The 21,546-nt window shown below is 45.3% G+C and overlaps 1 protein-coding gene across 1 annotated transcript; it reads right to left on the bottom strand.

Moving 5' to 3' along the window:
* Positions 1-19,914: 19,914 nt before the first annotated feature.
* Positions 19,915-20,873, bottom strand: LOC116800488. The gene is made up of 2 exons (XM_032715759.1): positions 20,047-20,873; positions 19,915-19,991 (listed from the first exon to the last, which is right to left on the bottom strand). The coding sequence occupies exons 1-2, from the start codon at positions 20,377-20,379 to the stop codon at positions 19,980-19,982; spliced, it is 345 nt and encodes a 114-aa protein (XP_032571650.1). The 5' UTR covers positions 20,380-20,873; the 3' UTR covers positions 19,915-19,979.
* Between the last annotated feature and the right edge of the window lie 673 nt (positions 20,874-21,546).

Here is a 21,546-nt window from a genome sequence, read left to right as displayed (position 1 = left end):
ATCCGAGTACAGAGCCCGCAGAAAAGCTCTCAAGATAGCTATAAGGGAGAGCAAGCGCAAATGCTTCCTCGACCTATGCGATTCTGCCGACAGCGACCCATGGGGAAGTGCCTACAAGGTGGTGGTCAAGAAGGCGTACTCAAGGACTGCCAAGCTACTGGACCCGATGCTCCGCAGTGTAGCGGAACATCTGTTCCCTGTGATGGATGGGTTACGCCCCGCCGACCCAGCCACAGGGGACCACGTCGAAACCAACGCCACGGTCAGCAGTGAAGAGATCCTGGATCTGGCAAAACTGCTAAAGGACGGCAAGGCCCCCGGGCCCGAAGGCATCCCGATCTGGGCGCTTCGGCTTGCTCTCTACCTCCAGCCAGACTTATTTGCGAAGGCATTCACCAAGTGCCTGACGGAATGAGTCTTCCCGAGTTGCTGGAAAGTTCAAAAGCTGCTGCTCCTCTCAAAACCAGGAAAGCCACCCGAGGAGCCTTCTTCGTTCCGGCCAATATGCCTCATCGATGGAACTGGCAAGCTCCTGAAGAAACTAGAGTGCATTCGGCTAGAGAGGGCTATCGCCGACGCGGGTGACCTCTTACGGTCCCAGTTTGGATTCAGGAAAGCGCGGTCCACCGTCGACGCGGTCAACAGAGTGGTCGAAGTAGCGGTCCAAGCAATCGAGGGCACCAGATGGAAGGGGGGTAGCAAAGAGTACTGCCTCATGGTCACACTAGACATCAGGAACGCCTTCAACACAGCGAGATGGGACCGGATCCTAGAAGCACTAATTGGCTTCAGCGTCCCAACCTACCTAGTCAGGATCATCTATTTTTCTGAACACTGTGGAACACCATGTACGACGGGATACTTCGCCTACCGCTGGTCGGGCGGAGCGAGATCGTAGGCTTCGCGGACGACGTGGCCTTGTTCGTTGTTGACAAGCATCCCGGCAAGGCCGAGGAAAGGTGTAACCAAAACATCAGTGCCATTGAACATTGGCTCAGTTCAATGGGGCTAGAACTGGCGCCGGAGAAGACTGAGGCTGTCCTGATTAGCTCAAGGAATGCAGTGGAGACGGCCACTGTCGAAGTAGGTGTCCTCCTCTCGGGCAATTAAGTACCTGGGAGTCATGATAGCCACCAAGCTTTCGTTCCGGGAACACCTAGCCTACGCTAGCTCGAAAGCAGCAGGAGTAAATCGGGCGCTATCAACCATAATGTTGAACATCCGAGGCCTAAAACAGGCGAGTAGAAGGCTGCTGAAGAGCCGCCCCCGTGTGGGCAAAAGCGCTTGGAACCGAAAGCTACGCTCAGGGCCTAAATGCTACCCACAGACTGTCGGCCTTCAGAACAGTGTCCAACGCGGCGGCATTGGTGATCGCAGGAATACCGCCTCTAGACCTGTTAGCGCAGGAAAACAAAGTGGTCTTCAACCAAACCCACGGTCGAAGCCTCTCCCCCTGCCCTGAGGGCAATACGAGCTGAAGCAAGGCAGCACACACTGGAGACATGGCAGCACAGGTGGAACCACGAGCTTAACGGTCGCTGGACGCAGCAGCTGATACCCAACCTCAAGCCGTGGCTAGTACGGAAGCATGGCGAAATAACGTTCCACCTAACGCAGCTGATCAGCGGGCACGGTTGCTTTCGCAGCTACCTGAAGCGCTTTGGATACGAGGAGGCGGATGATTGCCCATGGTGTGGAAGTGGACGGAGCGAAACAGCTGAGCACGTTCTCTTCTCGTGCGATAAATACGCTAGGAAACGGAGCTCTCTGGAAACCGTACTTGGCAGCAGACTGAATGCGGACAACCTAGTCCCATTCATGCTGCAGGGGGAGGCGGAATGGCAAGAGGTCAACAGCTTCGCCGCAGCGATAACCACCGAGCTCAGAAGAGCCGAGAGATCCTGGAGGGACCACGAGTGACCAAATCCTGATCGTCCTCGCGAAGCAATGCTTCACGGCCATACCGCGGGGAGTCCTGGATTTGCCCTCCCTAATGTTATATTGAAAATAGTTAAATAGTTAATCTTAATGGTTCAATAAACGAATTAAAAAAAAAAAAAAACCCTTGGTAATGAACCACACGCGCATCCCACAATCCGATAAAGTAACATACTTAGGTATTCATCTGGACAAGCGGCTCACCTGGCGGAAACACATGGAGGCCAAGAAGACGCACTTTAGACTAAAAGCAAGTGATTTACAGTGGCTTATAAATGTTCGCTCTCCCCTAAGCTTGGAGTACAAAGTCCTTTTATATAACTCCGTTTTAAAACTCATATGGACCTATGGCTCCGAGCTATGGGGCAACGCATCGAGAAGCAACATCGACATAGTACAGCGAGCACAGTCTAGGATTCTGAGAATCATTACTGGAGCTCCATGGTATCTTCGAAACGAGAATATATACAGAGACTTACAAATAAAACTTGTCATTGAGACAATAGCAGAGAAGAAAGTAAAATACAATGTAAAACTAGCCTCACATCCAAATCCTCTTGCAAGAAAACTTATTCGAGTATGCAGCCAAAGCCGACTGCACCGGAACGACCAACCAGCCCTGCGTTAAATTTGTTAGGCCACATAGCACAAATCATTTAAAAAAATTATATTTAGTTAGTTTCAAATAAGATTTCAAAACTTATTGTTAGTCTCTTAAGTAAAAGGAAAGATTCAATAAATAAGCAAATCATGGAAAAAAAAATTGAAATCTAGCCAAATTTACTCGCAACATAACATATAAATATAATAATAAAAAAGATAAAGTGCTCCCCACGTTTGGGGCCTTAGTGAGTTTTTCTTCTTTAAGACTCGCGAATTATTATTTTCAATCCTTTCTCTAAAATTTTCCGTTTCAGTTTCATACATCCGAAATTTTTGTGTTCAGAATTAGTTGTGGAGTCCATGTCAAGTTAATACAGGTATTGCTGACTGGCCGTTTAAGTTTATTAAATGAAATTAGATATATGAAATATTAAATGAATTAAATATGATCACGCGAACAGACGCTGCGCGACGGCTTGCTCTTCGACGACGACTGAGCGAACACACATTAGCATGGTCATCTGTTCTCCCGGGTTACCACCGTACTTGACAGGCAGTCGGCTTCCTGACATATCGTAGCGACCTCGCACGAATCGTTAAGATATTTATCTGCTGGGTTGTCCTCATCATCGGTGTCATCTAATGGTATCTTGCACCACGGCTTGAGTTTATCGGACGCATACACGGATTTATAGTGTCGCTGAGTTCGTTGGGCCAAATATTGGCCAAATATTCGACCAAATATTGATCATGTGGTAGTTTCTTTGCGATGATAAACGGGCCTTTATAACGAGGCTCGAGTTTACGTGAAGTGCCTGTACTACCTGGTTCTTTTTCGGCCAAAACTAAATCTCATTCGCTGTAAACCGTCGGCTTGGCGTGTTTGGCATCGTAACGTTTCTTAGCTTCTGCTCGATATTCGTCAATTCGTGTTGCAGTATCGGTACGAAGCTATTGCAACTCTTCGGTAGTCAGCACTTGGTCATCAGTACATTGCAACGCTTTTACTACGGAGTTCTTCAACGTGTCTCGTGGCTCATAACAATATAATAGCTAAAATGGAGAACGATTAGTAGTCTTGTTGGTCATCGTGTTAATGCTCCACTGGATTTGGTACAGTTTCTCATCCTAGCGCTTCTCATTCTCAACAGTAGGCAATAGCATTGATAGGATTATGCGGTTAGTGCGTTCGGCATGTCCATTTGCTCGCGGGGTGCGAACAGCATTAAGTACATGCTTGACATTATGTCCTCGACAGAATCTTTCGAAATCTTTTGACGTAAAAGCAGTTCCTTGGTCGGTCACGATTCTTTCAGGCATTCCAACGTAGCTGCAATGAATGATCGTAAACTCGAATGATCGTAAACTTGGTAAATGCATCAACGATTACCAGGGTATGCTCATTACGCCTAGAACTTCTCGGAAAAGGTCCTAGATGATCAATGTGTACCGTAGCGAACGGTACTGGCTTGATGTTATCGTAATGGTATTGCTCGTTGCTTATACAGGGAACAACCTACGCATGAATTAATGTATCCTTTAACATTATTTCGCATACGGGGGAACCAGAATTGATTTATAATTCGGCTGATTGTTTTGTCGGTGCTCATATTTCCTGCGTTGTCGTGACATTCTACAAGAATGCTATAGCGTAATTGCTTGGGTACAACCCAAAGGTGCTTGTTGTTATGTTTGCGATATAAGCGATCAAGTTCAAGGATATACTCATCGTTCTCAGTGATCTTCTTAGCGATCATTTCGCTAGTAATTCGTTTTATTTTCTCGTTCTGCAATTGTACAGCAAACAACCAATCGGCTTCATCAATGACGGTCTTGAATATCTTTAGGTCAGCTTCTTCCATTTCACGCGAATTTTCATATGGTGCTCGGCTTAAGGCATCGACGTGTTCCATACGCGTACCTGAGCGATGCAGTATCTCAATATCGAATTCTTTGATGCGTAGCCACCATCTGGCAATTCGGGGTATCAGCTCCCGTTTCTCCATCGTCGTTCTTAACGCATTACAATCAGAAATAACTCGAATTTGTTTCCCATAGACATAATACTTGAAACGTTCGAGTGACTCGACAACACCCAAAGCTTCTAGCTCGTAGCTTGATCGGCTATAATAGGCTACTGGCTTTAACTGATCATGTTCCTTTTGCAATAGAACTCCGGCTAAACCAACAGAACTAGCATCAGTATGTATTTCGTGTTCTGCGCTGACGTCGTACCTAATAAGAACAGGCTTCGAAATAAGGCGTTGTTTAAGTTCATTGAATGCGTCATCCTGCTGTGGTTCCCATTTAAACGGCTGGTCTTTGCGTAGAAGCTTGCGTAAGGGCTCGGAAATAATGGCGTATCCGGGGATAAACTTTCTAAAGTATCCGCTAAGCCCTAGGTATTTTCGTTCATCCGAACGTTCCTTAGACGTGGAAACTCAGCAATGGCATTGATTTTGACTTCACCTGGACTTATCCCGGTTGCGTGCAGCTGGTGCCCCAAGAATGAAATTGTCTGCTAGTACAATTCGCACTTGTCAACGTTCAGGGTGAGGCCAAATTCTCGTAGCACTTGCAGTATACGTTAAAGTTTCTCATACATCTCGGTAAATGAATGGCTGCCAATTAATATGTCGTCCATATAATGCAGCATATCTCCCCCTCGGACACGTTTCTGTATCTCAGCCATCAATCGATTAAAAGCCGCCGGTGCGTTCTTTAACCCAAATGGCATTCGTTTGAATTCATACAATCCGTCGGTTGTAATGAATGCAGTAAATTTGCGACTCTCAGGTGATACTAGAATCTGATAATATCCGCTGTTCAAATCCAACGTAGAAAAGAATTTGAATCGTTTCGCTTCTTGTAAACGTTCTTCAATGTTTGGCACAGGAAAGTTTTCTTCCTCGATCAACTTGTACAGACGTCGGTAGTCAACACACAGTCGATCGCCTCCGTTCTTCTTTTTAATCAAAACTACTGGGCTCGCATACTCAGATGTTGATTTGGCAATAATATCGTGTTGGAGGAGCTCGTCAATCATAGCGTTCACAACGTCCCGCTTAGGTTCAGGAATTCGGTATGGCGCTTGGGCCACTGCTTGTTTATCTTCTACTTCAATTTCAGCTTCGACCACATTAGTTTTTTTCAATTCCCTTAAGGCAAGAGGAAAAGACATCAGCATACTCTTCTAGTAAGTTCTGCATGCGTGTCTTATCGTCATTACTGTCGATATTAGAAAGAAGAATAGTAATTTTCTTGAAGTGAGATACTTGCTGTGTTGCTCGTTTGCTCTTAAAAGTCATCATTCCGTTCTCAAACTTCAGCGTAAGATTTGGGTTAACAAGGATATCCTGGCCGATAAGAAAATCTTGCTGTACGATTTTGTCTTCGGCTATATACATCAGTGCTTCGGTGACAGTATTATCGATGATCAGTTCGATGATGATTGCTTCGTTTAGAATGCGTAGTGCACCACAAATACCATGAATTTGCATTGCACACTTGCATCGTTTGGCGTCGAGTTGTTGTACTACAGTCTCACGAACCATGCTAGCTTGGCTACCTGTGTCAATAAACGCAGTATACGGTTTCGATTGGACGATGATGGTTTTGTAGAAACACTTATCTTGATTCGTTGCCCCAAGGCGTCGTGTACTCGCTTCGGGTTTAACGCAGTTACCGTCGTTGGGGTGTACTTTATTACACGTAGTACGTCGGTGTCGTTTCGGTGGTTGTGGGCATTTGTTCGAAAAATGACCTGGTTCGCCGCAATTAAAGCATTTTAATTTATCGTTTGTTGTTGCAGACTCGTGTTGTTTAGATTTCGGTTCATCGTTCTTCGATACTGGATCGTATTTTGGCAGTTGAAGCCTACCTCGGTTGACAAAATACTCGTCAATGACGTCACGCATCTGTTTCATCGTTGCAAATTTTGTGGTCACAATGCTCTGTTGAAGCTCTCGGTGCTTTAACCCAGTTCGGGCATATCGAATAATAGCAGACTCGCTTAAATTGTAACGATTTCCAAGGGCTGACATGCGAAAGCAGCACTCCTTGATAGTTTCCTTCTGTCGGCGAACAGCATTTGACATTATGTAGTGAGTCTCGGCTTCGTCGGGTGTGGAACCGAACTCATCTCTAATACCATTCGAAAATTCGCTCCAGGTGGTGTGTAAAACTGGAAACGCATCTAGCCACATTCTAGCAGCGCCCTTTAGTCGAGTATAAATGGCAAGCAAGAGAAGTTTTTCGTCCCAATGATAGGCATCTATCACTCGATTAATGCGATCAATAAATTGATCCACAGAGATACCATTCTCATCCGTTGGATCATACTCTGGCAGGGTATTAGCGATTTCCTTGACCGATGCATGTCGTGTAATCGTGCTAGTGTGTACGATTTTAGCTGTTGGACTCGGTGGTACAGGTATTACGTTGTCTGCAGCCACCTTGCACCTTGCGTTGCATTTGTAGCAGCAATTTGCGAACTAATAAAATTTGCCATCATCTCACGAAGTTGGCTTATCTCGGCCTGAAGTTGTGCTACCACCGGCATTTCGTCAGTATCTTCATTCGCGAAAGAAACACGAAACTCGATTTCGTCAGACTTTCCGTGGGTTGAACTAATTGATCTCGCGATCCAGTTGTGGGCAACTCTCGTTCCCGCAACAGGAACTTTAACTGATCGACTTTCAGTTCTGTAATTTTCATTTTATTTTATGTCTTATTTAACATCGCGTAATTGTATTTGTATATACCGAATTGCGGTCGTGTTTACGTTTCGTTGCGGAAATATTTTCGCAGGCTTACGTTAGCGTTGCGTTTGCGTGTTTGTTTTTGCACGGTTACGTTGCGATTCGTTCGTTCTTGCGTTGCGTTACGATGTCTTTATGCCCGCCACTTGTATGCCTATACCGTTTGTATGAAATACCGCTTGTATTTTCACACCGCTTGCAGACAAATACATATATTAATTATCAACACACTGATAGATACAACGCTTTGCATCTACGTACATATGTTTCAATCGTAACTAAGTTCCGTTATTCTTTGCCAACGCGTTCGCTACTGTCTGTCTTTGCTCATGATCATCCCACTTCTGAACTGTAAGGAGGAATGGCTTTAGGAGTGGTGCGGCAATGAGATTGAGCAAATATAAGTTTATTAAATGAAATTAGATATATGAATTATTAAATGAATTAAATATGATCACGCGTACAGACGCTGCGTGACGGCTTGCTCTTCGACGACGACTGAGCGAACACACATTAGCATGGCCATCTGTTCTCCCGGGTTACCAACGTATTTGACAGGCAAGGTTGCCATATCCTTACACAAAGATTTTCCTAAGTGTAGCAAACGGAAAGCCAATTTTTTCTGGGGAAATCAGACTAACAAATAACTTCGGCTTATTTCTCTCCTAGTTTAAGCTACTTCCTTGAGCTAACTAAACTCTTTCCTGAAAACAAGAAAAAAAGAAATCATCAATGATGACATGACTGGTAGCACTCTAGAGAGATGCCAGATCCTCAAATGGTTAACGATTTTCTTCTTCTTCACCATTCTTCAAAAAGAATAGGTTGGAGTACTCTTGCAGAGGAAGAATGCACGGTCCAAGACTTCACTTATAATACCGATTGTTTTTGTTTTTAAAATATAGTCTAACAAATGGAATATAATGAATTTTAAGCTAAAAATAATAGACAGCTCTATGAAAGGAGAACATCAAGCAAAGAGTTCAGTTACTTGTTTGTTGTTACTAGTTTGTTTGTTATTTTATTTGTAGGGGTACTATAAGTCCTCTTATTTAAATAAAACACAAACGCAGGAGTTGGCCTCTTTGGTTTATTTGGTACTTCACGTGTTCAACTTTATCATTCGACTGACTCCCTCTCCGTTTGCGATCTACCTCTATGCTTATTGCTACAGAGCCGATGTTGCGAAACAGAGAGAATGCCACCCGAAAGCGAACAATGACTTAATGTTTATATACTTAATGTTTATATACTATGTTGCTATACTGAACTTATGTATGTGTACCTCTAGACTACTACAATTCGACCATCCTGACATTTAAGATCACATGATCTTGTCAAAATTTTCAACTATTACATTGTTCTTAGTCGATATTTGTTAAAATTTTTTTTTTCACTTTTCTTATCTTTAATTATACAAATTTACTTTCTACTCCCTATCCAATGTTTAATATTTTGACTACTCCAGACACCTTGATATGGATTTCGCGCCAATTGAAAACCTTCAACATCTTTAATTAAAAGCTATCATTTTTCAATACCTTCTCTATTACATATGGACCCTTATGTTTAGGTATTAGCTATCTTGCAACTCCTCCTGTACTATCGAAATTCTTAACCATAATGTAATCTCATACTTTGTACTGCGTACATTCTTTTTTCTTATTATTATATATTTTTTCATTTTCCCTCTGTGTTTTTAATTGCGATTCCGATCCTTTTCTTCTAATTTCTTTCAAGTCTCTAATTTCACTAACATTATCTAACTCTTCTAATTTTTGTCTTAATTCATCAATAACTTTTCCCTTTTGTTCAATTCCAAACAACATCTTGCTGGGAGATTGCGCTACACTTCTTTGATTTGGTATTATTCAGAGAAAATTCTACGTCTTCAATAACTGCATCCCAATGCAATCCCTTTTCAATGTTTGTTATTTAGCTATCATAGGCCCTACTATTCTATTGACTCTTTCTACCTGTCCATCGGCCTGGGGTGAACCTGTCGCTATCTTTATGTGTTCTGGAAAGTGTAATGTCCAGAACCTCAGATCTTACCCTGGTAACAAATGTCGGAACATTGCCGACATTTAGGATTTCTAGATTGTTATTCAAGATAAATTCTAAGAGTGACTCACCTCTTTGATTTACGTCGCTGCTGCCCCATATCACGTGATGTGCATTTGCATCACATCCGATGATGATGGGTGAGTGTGTCCTCTTGCAGTATTCTGCCAGTGCAGTGATTTCGGGCGGTGGGCACGCCTCGTCACCGGCAAAGTATACCGATGCCACCACAGTCTTCTTCGCTGCTCCCACATCTTCTACCACGATCGGTACACAGTCCCGCGTGAGAAATTCTGTAAGTATATACTAATTAATACTTCTACATGCCAGGATACAGGCTCTAGGGCTAGAGGCCCGTTGATCCCAAATTACCTTGGCGTTCTTCACGTACAGTCCTTTTATTCCCTGGTTATACCAGGGTTCCTGTACAAGGGCTAGCCCAAGATGTTGTTTGGTGAACATCCAGCCAGCACAGCCGAGGCCGCCTTGGCGTGATGGATGTTCACCTGAGCTATCCCTGTACTTCCGACCATTAGATGATCGGCTCCATCGTCGGCGTTGCTGATCTGGAGATACCCAGATCACCATCCACCGGTATCGCTTCTTCCTTACTTAGCAGGTCTAGTTCCATGCCTAGCTCCTGAGAGGATAACGGGGTCTGATCCCCCATCTCGATGATGGTCGCATCAAGATCCTCATCATCCGCCAGATCCTCGCTGGATTCGGAGAGCTTATTGGGCTTCTCCTTCTCCGCGGAGACTGGTGGATTTCGAGGAGTCTCGACCTGTCTTGTGCCGGATTTGATCGCTTTGGCCTTCTTTAGACCACAAACTGAGATGTCTCCAAAACTGAAGCTCAGCTTGTAGTCACTAGAGATAATCTTGGCGCATGAGTTGTCATCAATGCCAAGGCTGAGGAGCGAGCCACCACCCTCATTCTTCCTTGATATGAGACGCCAGTTCTCAGTGTCCAAGTCATTCTGTTTCTTGATCAATTCCATGATCCACTTTGTTGTGTTGTCCCCTGTCCTGGGGCAGAAGATGGTGATGTTGTGTGACGATGGCAGGTCGTCGCCCATCCTTACCTCCAGGGAGACACCGCTCCACTTACTGAGGCTGGGGACTGCTGATTGCAGCCACTCAGCAGTGGTTGCGTTGCGGCAGTCCACTATCAGGTGGCCCACCCTGAAGTGGATTCCTACAAACTTCATTGGAGAATCCCAACCGGAGAGGACTATTTCCTCCAGTAGTGCGTCCTCGAAGAGAGGTTCTCACTGCTGAGGATGACTTTGGGGTACCCCTCTGGTACGACCGCAACCTTAATGGCCCCAGTTTCGGTCGCATATGATGGCTTGCGTATCTCAGTTGCCTTTGCAGCCCTTGAGGTACTTGGGCCATCGAAGGGAGCAGTCAGTGGCCTGCTCTTCTCCACCTTCTGCGGTGTCTTTGCCAGAGACAAAGCTTCCGTAGGTGACTTGCCCTGTTGAAGGTAACGAAGATACCACTTCGTTCTGGCCCCGCTCAGCCCCTTACGGTTAGGGTCACCCCGGGCCCCAGGCTGACCAAGTTGCGGTAAAGGGTTTTTAGCACGTCCCGCTTGGCCGGCTTGGACCACATTCGAGTGACTCGGTGTGGTTGCCCGATACTTCCGTCCCGCAACTGGGCGTGCTTGTGCCGTTGGCGCACTCCGTTTACCACCAAAGTAAGCCACTCTCCGTCAAGGAGACGGTCCGCGTAGTTTCTTGCGACATTTCCCGCAGTCCAGGCCTGCGGTATTTTAAAATTATTTGGTCTATTGCTCATAGTACCCACAAGTTGCAGAGAAATAAAAGGTCCGCCCGGGCAGAGATCCGCAGTACCCGGGTAAGGCTAACTAGACCGGGCGGACGCCACTTGCCCGGACTCTCCGTTATCGACTGGGCTAGTTATGTCGGGTCGAATGACACCTTAGTCCGGCCCGGAGGTGTGGAAATTTTTGAGAGTTACCAGCTCCAGCCCAACTACGATTAGCCAGCACTCTTAGCAGAGACATAACCTAACTAAGAGCCCGTTTCCAGCCGCCCTCGCGTGGAGAGTGTAGTTGCACTTCCAGTAGTGTGTCACAATTACGGCGCGTACCACCGTTGGTGGCGCGTTCATCCCCTTGTGATACCTACTGGTGTGGCGGCTCTTTTATGGAACTCTCTTTTATATAGGTAAGACTTTAGAAGCTTATATATGTTTTGAGGCACCAGCCATACTCTATCGAATGCTTGTGCAACGTCTAAGAAGAGAACTGTGCAATATTCACGGTGTTCAAAGGCAGTGCGAATTTCTGTTTTGATGCGGTTAACCTGTTCAATGGCTTGTGAATTGTTGGTGTGATACGATCTCGAACTGAATCCACTCGTTTGTTTAGGCGACTCTTGAGTTCCTTGTAAACAATGCATCCTCGCCAGTTGGTTGTGTGTTTTTTGCCACTTAATTGAACTGTCGTTTTAATTCTTAGGACAGTTTACAGTTGCAAACGACGCAGATGGATTTTAGGATGCAGTACGCTTTGGTGTGGCCATATTCTTGGCAGTTGGTGCACTGCACAGGCTGCCTGCGCTTGTGTGGCTCTTCTACGGTTATTCTTCGGTGCAGTAAACTGTAGCTTATGTATAGGATTTACTTCATTTTTCTTGTTGGCTGACTCGATGGTTCCACTTCGATTTTAAAACGTGGCTGCGGCTCTTTGTTCCTGTTGAGAATGTTAATCAGCGTTTTGGAGTTGAAGTTCTTCTCCTTTAGTGCCGCGATAATTTCGGATGAGTTCACTTATGACTCTATTTCTTTAATGACAACCTGCAATCCTTTGGCACTTTTCAGCTGGTAGGTATAGTAACTCTTCCCAGCTTCGTCCAGGTACTTGGTCACTGATCGGTGGCTAGACTCATCCTGAGTCTGCACTTTCGTTTCTTGTATGTTACCCTTAGTAAGAGGTAAAACATGGAACTTGTTTTCTCCGATAATTGCTCCTGGACTTCGCAGTCAACCAATACTGCAAACCTATTTTATCTTGAGTCGTTGGAGGTGTTGGCTCGATTTATTTTCGGCTGATTACCAGCCTGCTTGTGTTGTGGGCTTAGCTTTCGCTTTATTTGGATGTAGCAATCCAGCCCTGTTTGACAAAGTTTTTTTTTTTGTTTTGGTTCTTGTCCGCTTCTGCTTTCAAGAGTCGATGTGAGTGCTCTTGCTTTCGTTGTTGTTGGTACAGCGGAATTGTACACCGCTGTCGGTTTTGAGCATAGAGTTGATGTTGATGCTGTTGCAGTTGTTATTTATCGCTTATTTTAAAACGATCGATTTGTTCGTTGTCTATTTGTTTTTTAGTTTTACTTTATTATTCCACACACAGAAAATTTTATAGTATATCAATTTAACATTGCCAATAGCGTCTCTTTCGCTTTCGATTTATTTATATATTTTATGTTATTAACTATTTACTTCACTGAACTAAGTGATTTTATACGGAGCTCGATGAAAACACGTCCAGATTTCAAATAATAGATTTCAATTAATATTTAAAAGCTTACTTCATCAGTATATTTATTAGAATTTATCCAAATCATCTTAAAGCAAAGTTCTAAATTACAAAACTCAAGGCCATCAGCGGAAATCATGATCAGCTAAAAGTCACTGCATTTACGATAAACTAGAATCCCAAAGCTAAGATCAAGCTTTGTAATGTTTGTTTATTAGGAGCTTTCAGAGTGTTCTAACATAACAGCTTTAGTCGCCAATACACTCTTCTCTTTCCAACGGACGCACCCAATCAACCTAGCGAGGGATCACTTGTGTTGCCACTGCCACTCTGACGCCCACAAGCCGCCCAAAACTGCCGCGCCCACAATTTTAAAATATGCTCTGATATTTTTCCATAAATTTATTAGTCTTGTAAATTTCTATCGATTTGCCAAAAAAACTTTTTGACACGCCCACTCAAACGCCCTAAAGCAGCCGAACCGGTTAACCCTACACTTTGAATCAATCTTTAAATTTTTTCTCATTTTATTCCCTAATATCTATCAATATCCCACCAGCATGTAACGGGAATCTGACTGAGGTACTATCCGTTACCGCATATCCGTTAACCGCAAGTGGATCTCCGTTGGAATTAGTCTAGGACGACCCAGCACCTCAATCAAGGTCCATCGGAGCGATGAAGATGTCATAAAGTTCGCATAAACCCAGAAAGTTTCTACTTCACTTTCTAATCCATTTCTGATCGGAACACCCATGTCGCCAATCGTAAGTCGGCAGCCAATAGTTGTGCAAGTGTCTTAGTTTGTGTATCGAGTATTTATTTATTAGTATTTTATTGTATCGAGTTTAATTGCTAGCCCATAACCATTGAAGTCGAAGATGTCCGTTCATAAAGATGATAGTTATGAAGATTTTAGATTAAAATTTAAATATTTTATATCTAAATTAAATATTAATATCTAAATTAAAGTATGAAATTCGAACTAAGAAACATAGGCGTAACGTAACTTCAGAAGTCATAAAGAAATAAGGTCAAGTCATAGATTAGAGTCAACAGAAGAATAGAATACAATGGAAGAGAATAGAATAGAATTGCATAGAATAGAGTAACCAGAATGCAAGAAGTGTAAGAATTAGTGAAACATTAAAATGTGCAGTTACAGTTTTCTGCGTACGAACGAATAAGTAAGTCAATAAGGTGAAGCGCTTTCATAACCTTTCATAACCAATTTATTAACTGTCTGGCAGTTCAATGTATAACCAAACTTATGATCAAAGTTTTCACATTTGCAGTCACATTTTGCTATTTGAATTCAACTCTAATGAAGTGAAATAAACCAAATTTTAGTGTTTTATGTATAAAGTATAGATAATTAAGAGCAAAGAAAGTCTTACTTTTAATTAACGTAATGTTATAAGAGAAAATAATAAAAAAAAATCGTACGGAAGTCGACAACAATTTTAACTCCATGCTAATCCGAGAACTTCCGTAGACCAATTGGATAAAAGAATTGCATAATTAATTTGGAATCGCGATGGCCATGGCAGGGTGAGAAACTATCACCCCCCACTTACATTTTGGGGTGTGCTCTGAGAGAAACTCCCTATATACCCTTTTGCATAGCTATCATTTTAATTTATATAGATATGAATGCGCACCCAAACGCTGTAACCTCAAAAGAACACCACGACAGTCGCTGACGAGATAGATTCGGATTGAAAGGCGTGCGGGTTTTAGCGGCAGGAAAATACAACCAGCTCAACGTTGTTCGTTGCTACTTTGGAGACACAATTAAGCTCTACGGCACGTCAGCTGTGCAATTATATATTGTTATCTATTGTTACCTCTATCGCGCTCGCTATCTATTTTGTACTCTCGCGATTGCAGTGCTTAGATATCTGTTTATGCTGTACAATTTAGTCGCTTATAACTCGATTTCGTACTTTACACATATGCACATCGATTCAGAATCTCGTTCGAGCATACAAAATCAATACACACTAACTCGGTCTGAGTCCATCATTTCTGACTTTTTCTAAGTTCAAAAACTGTAAATACATTTTTCTTATTAGTTAAGGGAATATATGGCTGTTTCCATTCCTAGACTTCTGATTATTATGTAATTTATTTCTTGATATCCCCTCTCAACGTCCAAATATTATAGCTAGTCTCCGAATTAAATTCAGTATAAAACTGCGCTACACCCATAACTTTGATTCAAGGTTCTCTGCTGTTTCTTGTTTTACGATTTTGATAAAGTCGTACGTACCAGTACCAGCCCTTGACTCACAAAAATAAGCGACATGAAGAAATAATTTTTTTAGATGGGAACACTTATCTAATCCTAACAATCCCGAGCCGAGTCGTGCGCGCGCACGAAGTGCATCGAGGTTGCGCTCCTGGAAAATCTCTAAATTTTCCGGGTCGCGCCGGCCCGACAGAGACAGGAGCGGCTGTCCCTAACGCACAATGTTTGGGCCGTACTCACCAGCAGTAGGCACAGCTCCAAGGGTCCAGGGATCGCCCGCCGACGACGATCTTCAGGGCCATGGGGCAGGACAGGGTGAGAGTAGCAAACAACTTTCTCTTCGCTATTTTCTCTTCGTCCCGTGTGTTGTTGTGGTGGCTGCCACATGCCAGTCACGCCAGCTGACAACGCAGTCAGCTGGGATAGCAGTGCTGGCAAACCGCAAAAGCTCCCAGGTCTGGCAGCGCTGCTCGGCTGCACGAGTTCCCTGGCATAGGTGGCGCTTTCTTCTCAGTGCTCTCACTGACAAAAGCTAGCAGCTACGGAAATCACCTAACGATCTGTTCTCCGGGCGTAGCAAACATAAATGGGCGGCCAACGGTTATCCTTGGCAACATTCCATGGAAACCCGGAGACAGATCCATAAATCGAGCAGGAGAGGCAGAAGAAGAGTGTAAAAAGTCGAGGAGCAGACCAATAGCCAACCCCCCCGCGAAGGCGGCACACTATAATCTCGGGGCTCTGGCGACCGAGCTGGAGCGGTATATCTCCCATCGTCGCAACTTTTTTTCCCCTGCTCAATATCAGTCCCAGCCAATCTGGCGGACCCGCTGATCAAGCGTGGCAAGCTGAGGGTAGGATGGTCCCAATAGCTGATCAAGGAGCTGGAGCCACGCCAAAGATGCTTCAGATGTCTGTATGAAGGCTACATAGCGGCCCACTGCAGAAGCACCGTTGACAGAAGCCAGTGCTGCTTCAGATGTGGGACCGCGGGACACAAGGCCGCTGAGTGCCATAACGAAGCTAAGTGCTTCTTGTGCGCAAGCAGAGGAAGCCAAGCGACCAACCACCAAATAGACACCCGGAAGTGCCCATTGGCGGGCAAAGGAGCACCAAAGGCACTGCAATGATGCGTCTGATTCAGCTAAGCCTGAATCACTGCACGGCAGCCCAAGACCTGCTAGTGCAGACGGTGCGTGAACGCAGAGTGGAGCTTGCGCTACTCAGCGAGCCCTACCGGACGTTGGATAACCCAGACTGGGCTTTCGACCGCACCAAGAAAGCAGCGATCTGGAGGTGCAGCTGAGAAGCCCAGCAATTAACCGATGTTCTTTCGGACATCGGATTTGTTAGGGCTAGGGTAGGCAGATGGTGGGTGTACAGCGTATACCTAGCTCCCAGTCTGACCCTAATCGCATTCAGCCGGGCACTAGATAGACTGGCAACGGATGCTAGAGGCCGCACCCAGGTTCTCATAGCGGGCGACTTCAACGCATGGCCAGAGAGCTGGGGCAGCTCAACCACCAACGCGAGAGGCAGGATGGTGCTGGAGGCATTCGCGATGTTGGACCTGGCTCTTCTTAACCGTGGAAACCGGCACACGTTCAGGCGCGCCAGACTGGGCTGTGATAGACCTCACCTTCACTAGCGGCTCGTCGTACAGGATAACGAGGTGGAGACTCAGCGAGGATTACACTGGTAGTGACCACTTGGCCATGCCCTCTTGGGGCAGGCCCTCCCTCGTCCCAAGCCCAGACAACAGCCCAAGCCAGGATTAAATACAAGACGGACACTCTGGACGCGCAGGTATTTCGAGAGCAGTTCCTACCCACGGCGATCAGACAAGGAGCCGAGCTGACGGCAGTGGAGCTGATGAGGCGGCTGAAGGCCGCGTGCGATGTCAGCATGTAAACGAGCAGGACGCATAGTCGACAAAGAGCCCCTGTCTACTGGTGGAACCAGGAGATAGAGACGGCTCGTCGAGAGTGCCTCTCCGCCAGACGTCGCTACCAACGCGCGAGAGGTGCGGAGTCCTTTGCCGAACGTCAATCCGAGTACAGAGCCCGCAGAAAAGCTCTCAAGATAGCCATAAGGGAGAGCAAGCGCAAATGCTTCCTCGACCTATGCGATTCTGCCGACAGCGACCCATGGGGAAGTGCCTACAAGGTGGCGGTCAAGAAGGCATACTCAAGGACTCCCAAGCTACTGGACCCAGCGATGCTCCGCAGTGTAGCGGAACATCTGTTCCCTGTGATGGATGGGTTACGCCCCGCCGACCCAGCCACAGGGGACCACGTCGAAACCAACGCCACGGTCAGCAGTGAAGAGATCCTGGATCTGGCAAAACTGCTAAAGGACGGCAAGGCCCCCGGGCCCGACGGCATCCCGATCTGGGCGCTTCGGCTTGCTCTCTACCTCCAGCCAGACTTATTTGCGAAGGCATTCACCAAGTGCCTGACGGAATGAGTCTTCCCGAGTTGCTGGAAAGTTCAAAAGCTGCTGCTCCTCTCAAAACCAGGAAAGCCACCCGAGGAGCCTTCTTCGTTCCGGCCAATATGCCTCATCGATGGAACTGGCAAGCTCCTGAAGAAACTAGAGTGCATTCGGCTAGAGAGGGCTATCGCCGACGCGGGTGACCTCTTACGGTCCCAGTTTGGATTCAGGAAAGCGCGGTCCACCGTCGACGCGGTCCAAGCAATCGAGGGCATCAGATGGAAGGGGGGTAGCAAAGAGTACTGCCTCATGGTCACACTAGACATCAGGAACGCCTTCAACACAGCGAGATGGGACCGGATCCTAGAAGCACTAATTGGCTTCAGCGTCCCAGCCTACCTAGTCAGGATCATCCGCAGCTATTTTTCTGAACACTGTGGAACACCATGTACGACGGGATACTTCGCCTACCGCTGGTCGGGCGGAGCGAGATCGTAGGCTTCGCGGACGACGTGGCCTTGTTCGTTGTTGACAAGCATCCCGGCAAGGCCGAGGAAAGGTGTAACCAAAACATCAGTGCCATTGAACATTGGCTCAGTTCAATGGGGCTAGAACTGGCGCCGGAGAAGACTGAGGCTGTCCTGATTAGCTCAAGGAATGCAGTGGAGACGGCCACTGTCGAAGTAGGTGTCCTCCTCTCGGGCCTGCGGTATTTTAAAATTATTTGGTCTATTCCTCATAATACCCACGAGTTGCCGAGAAATAAAAGGTCCGCCCGGGCAGAGATCCGCAGTACCCGGGTAAGGCTAACTAGACCGGGCGGACGCCACGTGCCCGGACTCTCCGTTATCGACTGGGCTAGTTATTACACGGGCCCCCAGCCTGGCAGACTTTCGGCACGGGTCGAATGACACCTTAGTCCGGCCCGGAGGTGTGGAAATTTTTGAGAGTTACCAGCTCCAGCCCAACTACGATTAGCGAGCACTCTTAGCAGAGACTGGCGTGGCGGCCAATAAGTTATATAAAGGTTTTGCAATCGTTGAAAAACCCTTAATGAATCTTCTAAAATATGAACACAATCCTAAAAAGCTTCTGACACCATGCACCTTATCTGGTACTGGAAAATCTCTAATTGCTTCTATTCCCTTGTCATTGGCCTGTATTCCCTTACTTGTTATTAAAAATCTTAAATATTGTACACTCGATTGCAGAAACTAACATTTATCCATTCTCAGCTCTAATTTGTTCGTCGTCAACCTGTCAAAAACTTCCCTAAGTACTTCCATATGTTCCTTAATTCCTTTGCTAGCTATCATAATGTCATCCATATATATAATAACTTTATCCTGCCTTATCATATCCTCGAAAATTCTACTAATAAATCTCTGAAAGACCGCCGGTGCATTTTTCAGCCCCATTGGCATCCTTAAAAATTCAAACTGTCCTAAAGGCGTCATAAAAGATGTATTTTTCATTGATTCCTTATTAACAAAAACATGAAAGTAGCCATGTTTAAGATCTAACTTCGAGAATATCGTTTTATTTACTAATCTATCCAACAGATCATCAATCAATGGTAAAGAATAATTATCTTTGACCATTGTCTTGTTAAGTTTTCTGTAATAAACACATAACCTTAGGTCTCCTGTTTTCTTTTTCACTAACACTATCGGAGATGCATACTCTGAATCACTCGGTTTAATAATTCCGTTTTTTAGATACTCATCTAAGATAATCTGCAGCTTTTCTTTTTCAGTATACGCTAATCTTCTAGGAGAACAACTAACGGTTTCGGGTCATTTAATCTTAATTGTATTTCACACCGAATCTCCGGTTCATTCGGTCTTTCTTTATTAACATAACAGTTTTCTACCAACTCAATAAATTGACATTTCATATTATGATCCACCTGATCACCTATTTGGTAATCAATTGAGTCATCTATTACATTAATTTCAAGCATTTCCCTCTCCGCTGTGCTTATTTCAGCATTGACAGCTTTCTCTAATTTATTTTTAACCTTGTCACTAATCATTTGACTTTTACTACTACCTTGACTAACACTATCGCTAACTGTTTTACTATTGTTGTACATATTTGTTTCTTCTAACATTTTACCGCTTTTCTTGATACATCGACTTTCAATTTTATCCACCGTAATCATTTTCAAGGTGTCCAGATTCAAGCATAAGTTGATGCTGCCATAAAGTCTCTTCTCAATACTACATAATGACTCATATACTCGTTTGCCACTTTTATTAAATTAAAGTGTATTTTATTCAAATTTTTCATAATGTAACACAATATTTTTCCATATGTTTTCAAGGAAATTTTGTTTAATCCGTAAAATTAACTTAAAACTGGTACTTCAATAACATCTTTAGGTACTTTACTAGTTTTTATGAACGAAATGGGGCTTCCCGTGTCTATGAGGCATGCTGTAATAAATTTTGTTTTAGAATTGTTCATAAAATTAATTTCAAAATATCTTACGTAATTGTTTTCATCCCCATTCTTGTTTTTCAGGCACTTCGCTGCAAAGTGCCCCATCTCACCACAGGCATAGCATGACCCTTTTTCGCGCTTTGGCTTCCTGCACTCTTTGGCCCAGTGTCCCAGTGTGCTGCTATTATTGTTCACCGATGCCACCTTCTTGTCTGCTTCATCCATATTCGGTAGTTTCACTTCCGCAAATGCCCGCTTTATGTGCTGGATATCTTCAAAGCATTGGATACGGGCTTGGTTACGTAGCATTTGATTCGGAATACCTTCAATGAGGAGCGCCACCAATTCCTCCTCATCCATTTTTATTCCATGTGCAAGCATCACCTTATCGTCTCCATAAGCAACAAAGCTTTCGCCCGCTGTCCATTTTCGTTCCTCAAATTTTCTCCTTGTTTCTAACTTCGACTACCTCTCACCAAACATTGATATCAGCTCAGCCGCCAACTGCTCCGTTGGTAGCAATACACGTTCTGGATCTGCATGCAACCACATGCATGCTTTGGATGCATGCTAAGAAAAAGTCCAAGTTCTTCATTCTTCTGTACTAATCCTCTTGCGGACTCCCAAGCTACTGGACCCAGCGATGCTCCGCAGTGTAGCGGAACATCTGTTCCCTGTGATGGATGGGTTACGCCCCGCCGACCCAGCCACAGGGGACCACGTCGAAACCAACGCCACGGTCAGCAGTGAAGAGATCCTGGATCTGGCAAAACTGCTAAAGGACGGCAAGGCCCCCGGGCCCGACGGCATCCCGATCTGGGCGCTTCGGCTTGCTCTCTACCTCCAGCCAGACTTATTTGCGAAGGCATTCACCAAGTGCCTGACGGAATGAGTCTTCCCGAGTTGCTGGAAAGTTCAAAAGCTGCTGCTCCTCTCAAAACCAGGAAAGCCACCCGAGGAGCCTTCTTCGTTCCGGCCAATATGCCTCATCGATGGAACTGGCAAGCTCCTGAAGAAACTAGAGTGCATTCGGCTAGAGAGGGCTATCGCCGACGCGGGTGACCTCTTACGGTCCCAGTTTGGATTCAGGAAAGCGCGGTCCACCGTCGACGCGGTCCAAGCAATCGAGGGCATCAGATGGAAGGGGGGTAGCAAAGAGTACTGCCTCATGGTCACACTAGACATCAGGAACGCCTTCAACACAGCGAGATGGGACCGGATCCTAGAAGCACTAATTGGCTTCAGCGTCCCAGCCTACCTAGTCAGGATCATCCGCAGCTATTTTTCTGAACACTGTGGAACACCATGTACGACGGGATACTTCGCCTACCGCTGGTCGGGCGGAGCGAGATCGTAGGCTTCGCGGACGACGTGGCCTTGTTCGTTGTTGACAAGCATCCCGGCAAGGCCGAGGAAAGGTGTAACCAAAACATCAGTGCCATTGAACATTGGCTCAGTTCAATGGGGCTAGAACTGGCGCCGGAGAAGACTGAGGCTGTCCTGATTAGCTCAAGGAATGCAGTGGAGACGGCCACTGTCGAAGTAGGT

This window comes from Drosophila sechellia, chromosome 2R (genome assembly GCF_004382195.2).
Source record: "Drosophila sechellia strain sech25 chromosome 2R, ASM438219v1, whole genome shotgun sequence".
In the NCBI taxonomy this organism is placed as follows: Eukaryota; Metazoa; Arthropoda; class Insecta; order Diptera; family Drosophilidae; genus Drosophila; species Drosophila sechellia.
Note: the sequence above shows the minus strand (reverse complement) of the source record. Positions and strands in the feature narration are given on the sequence as shown.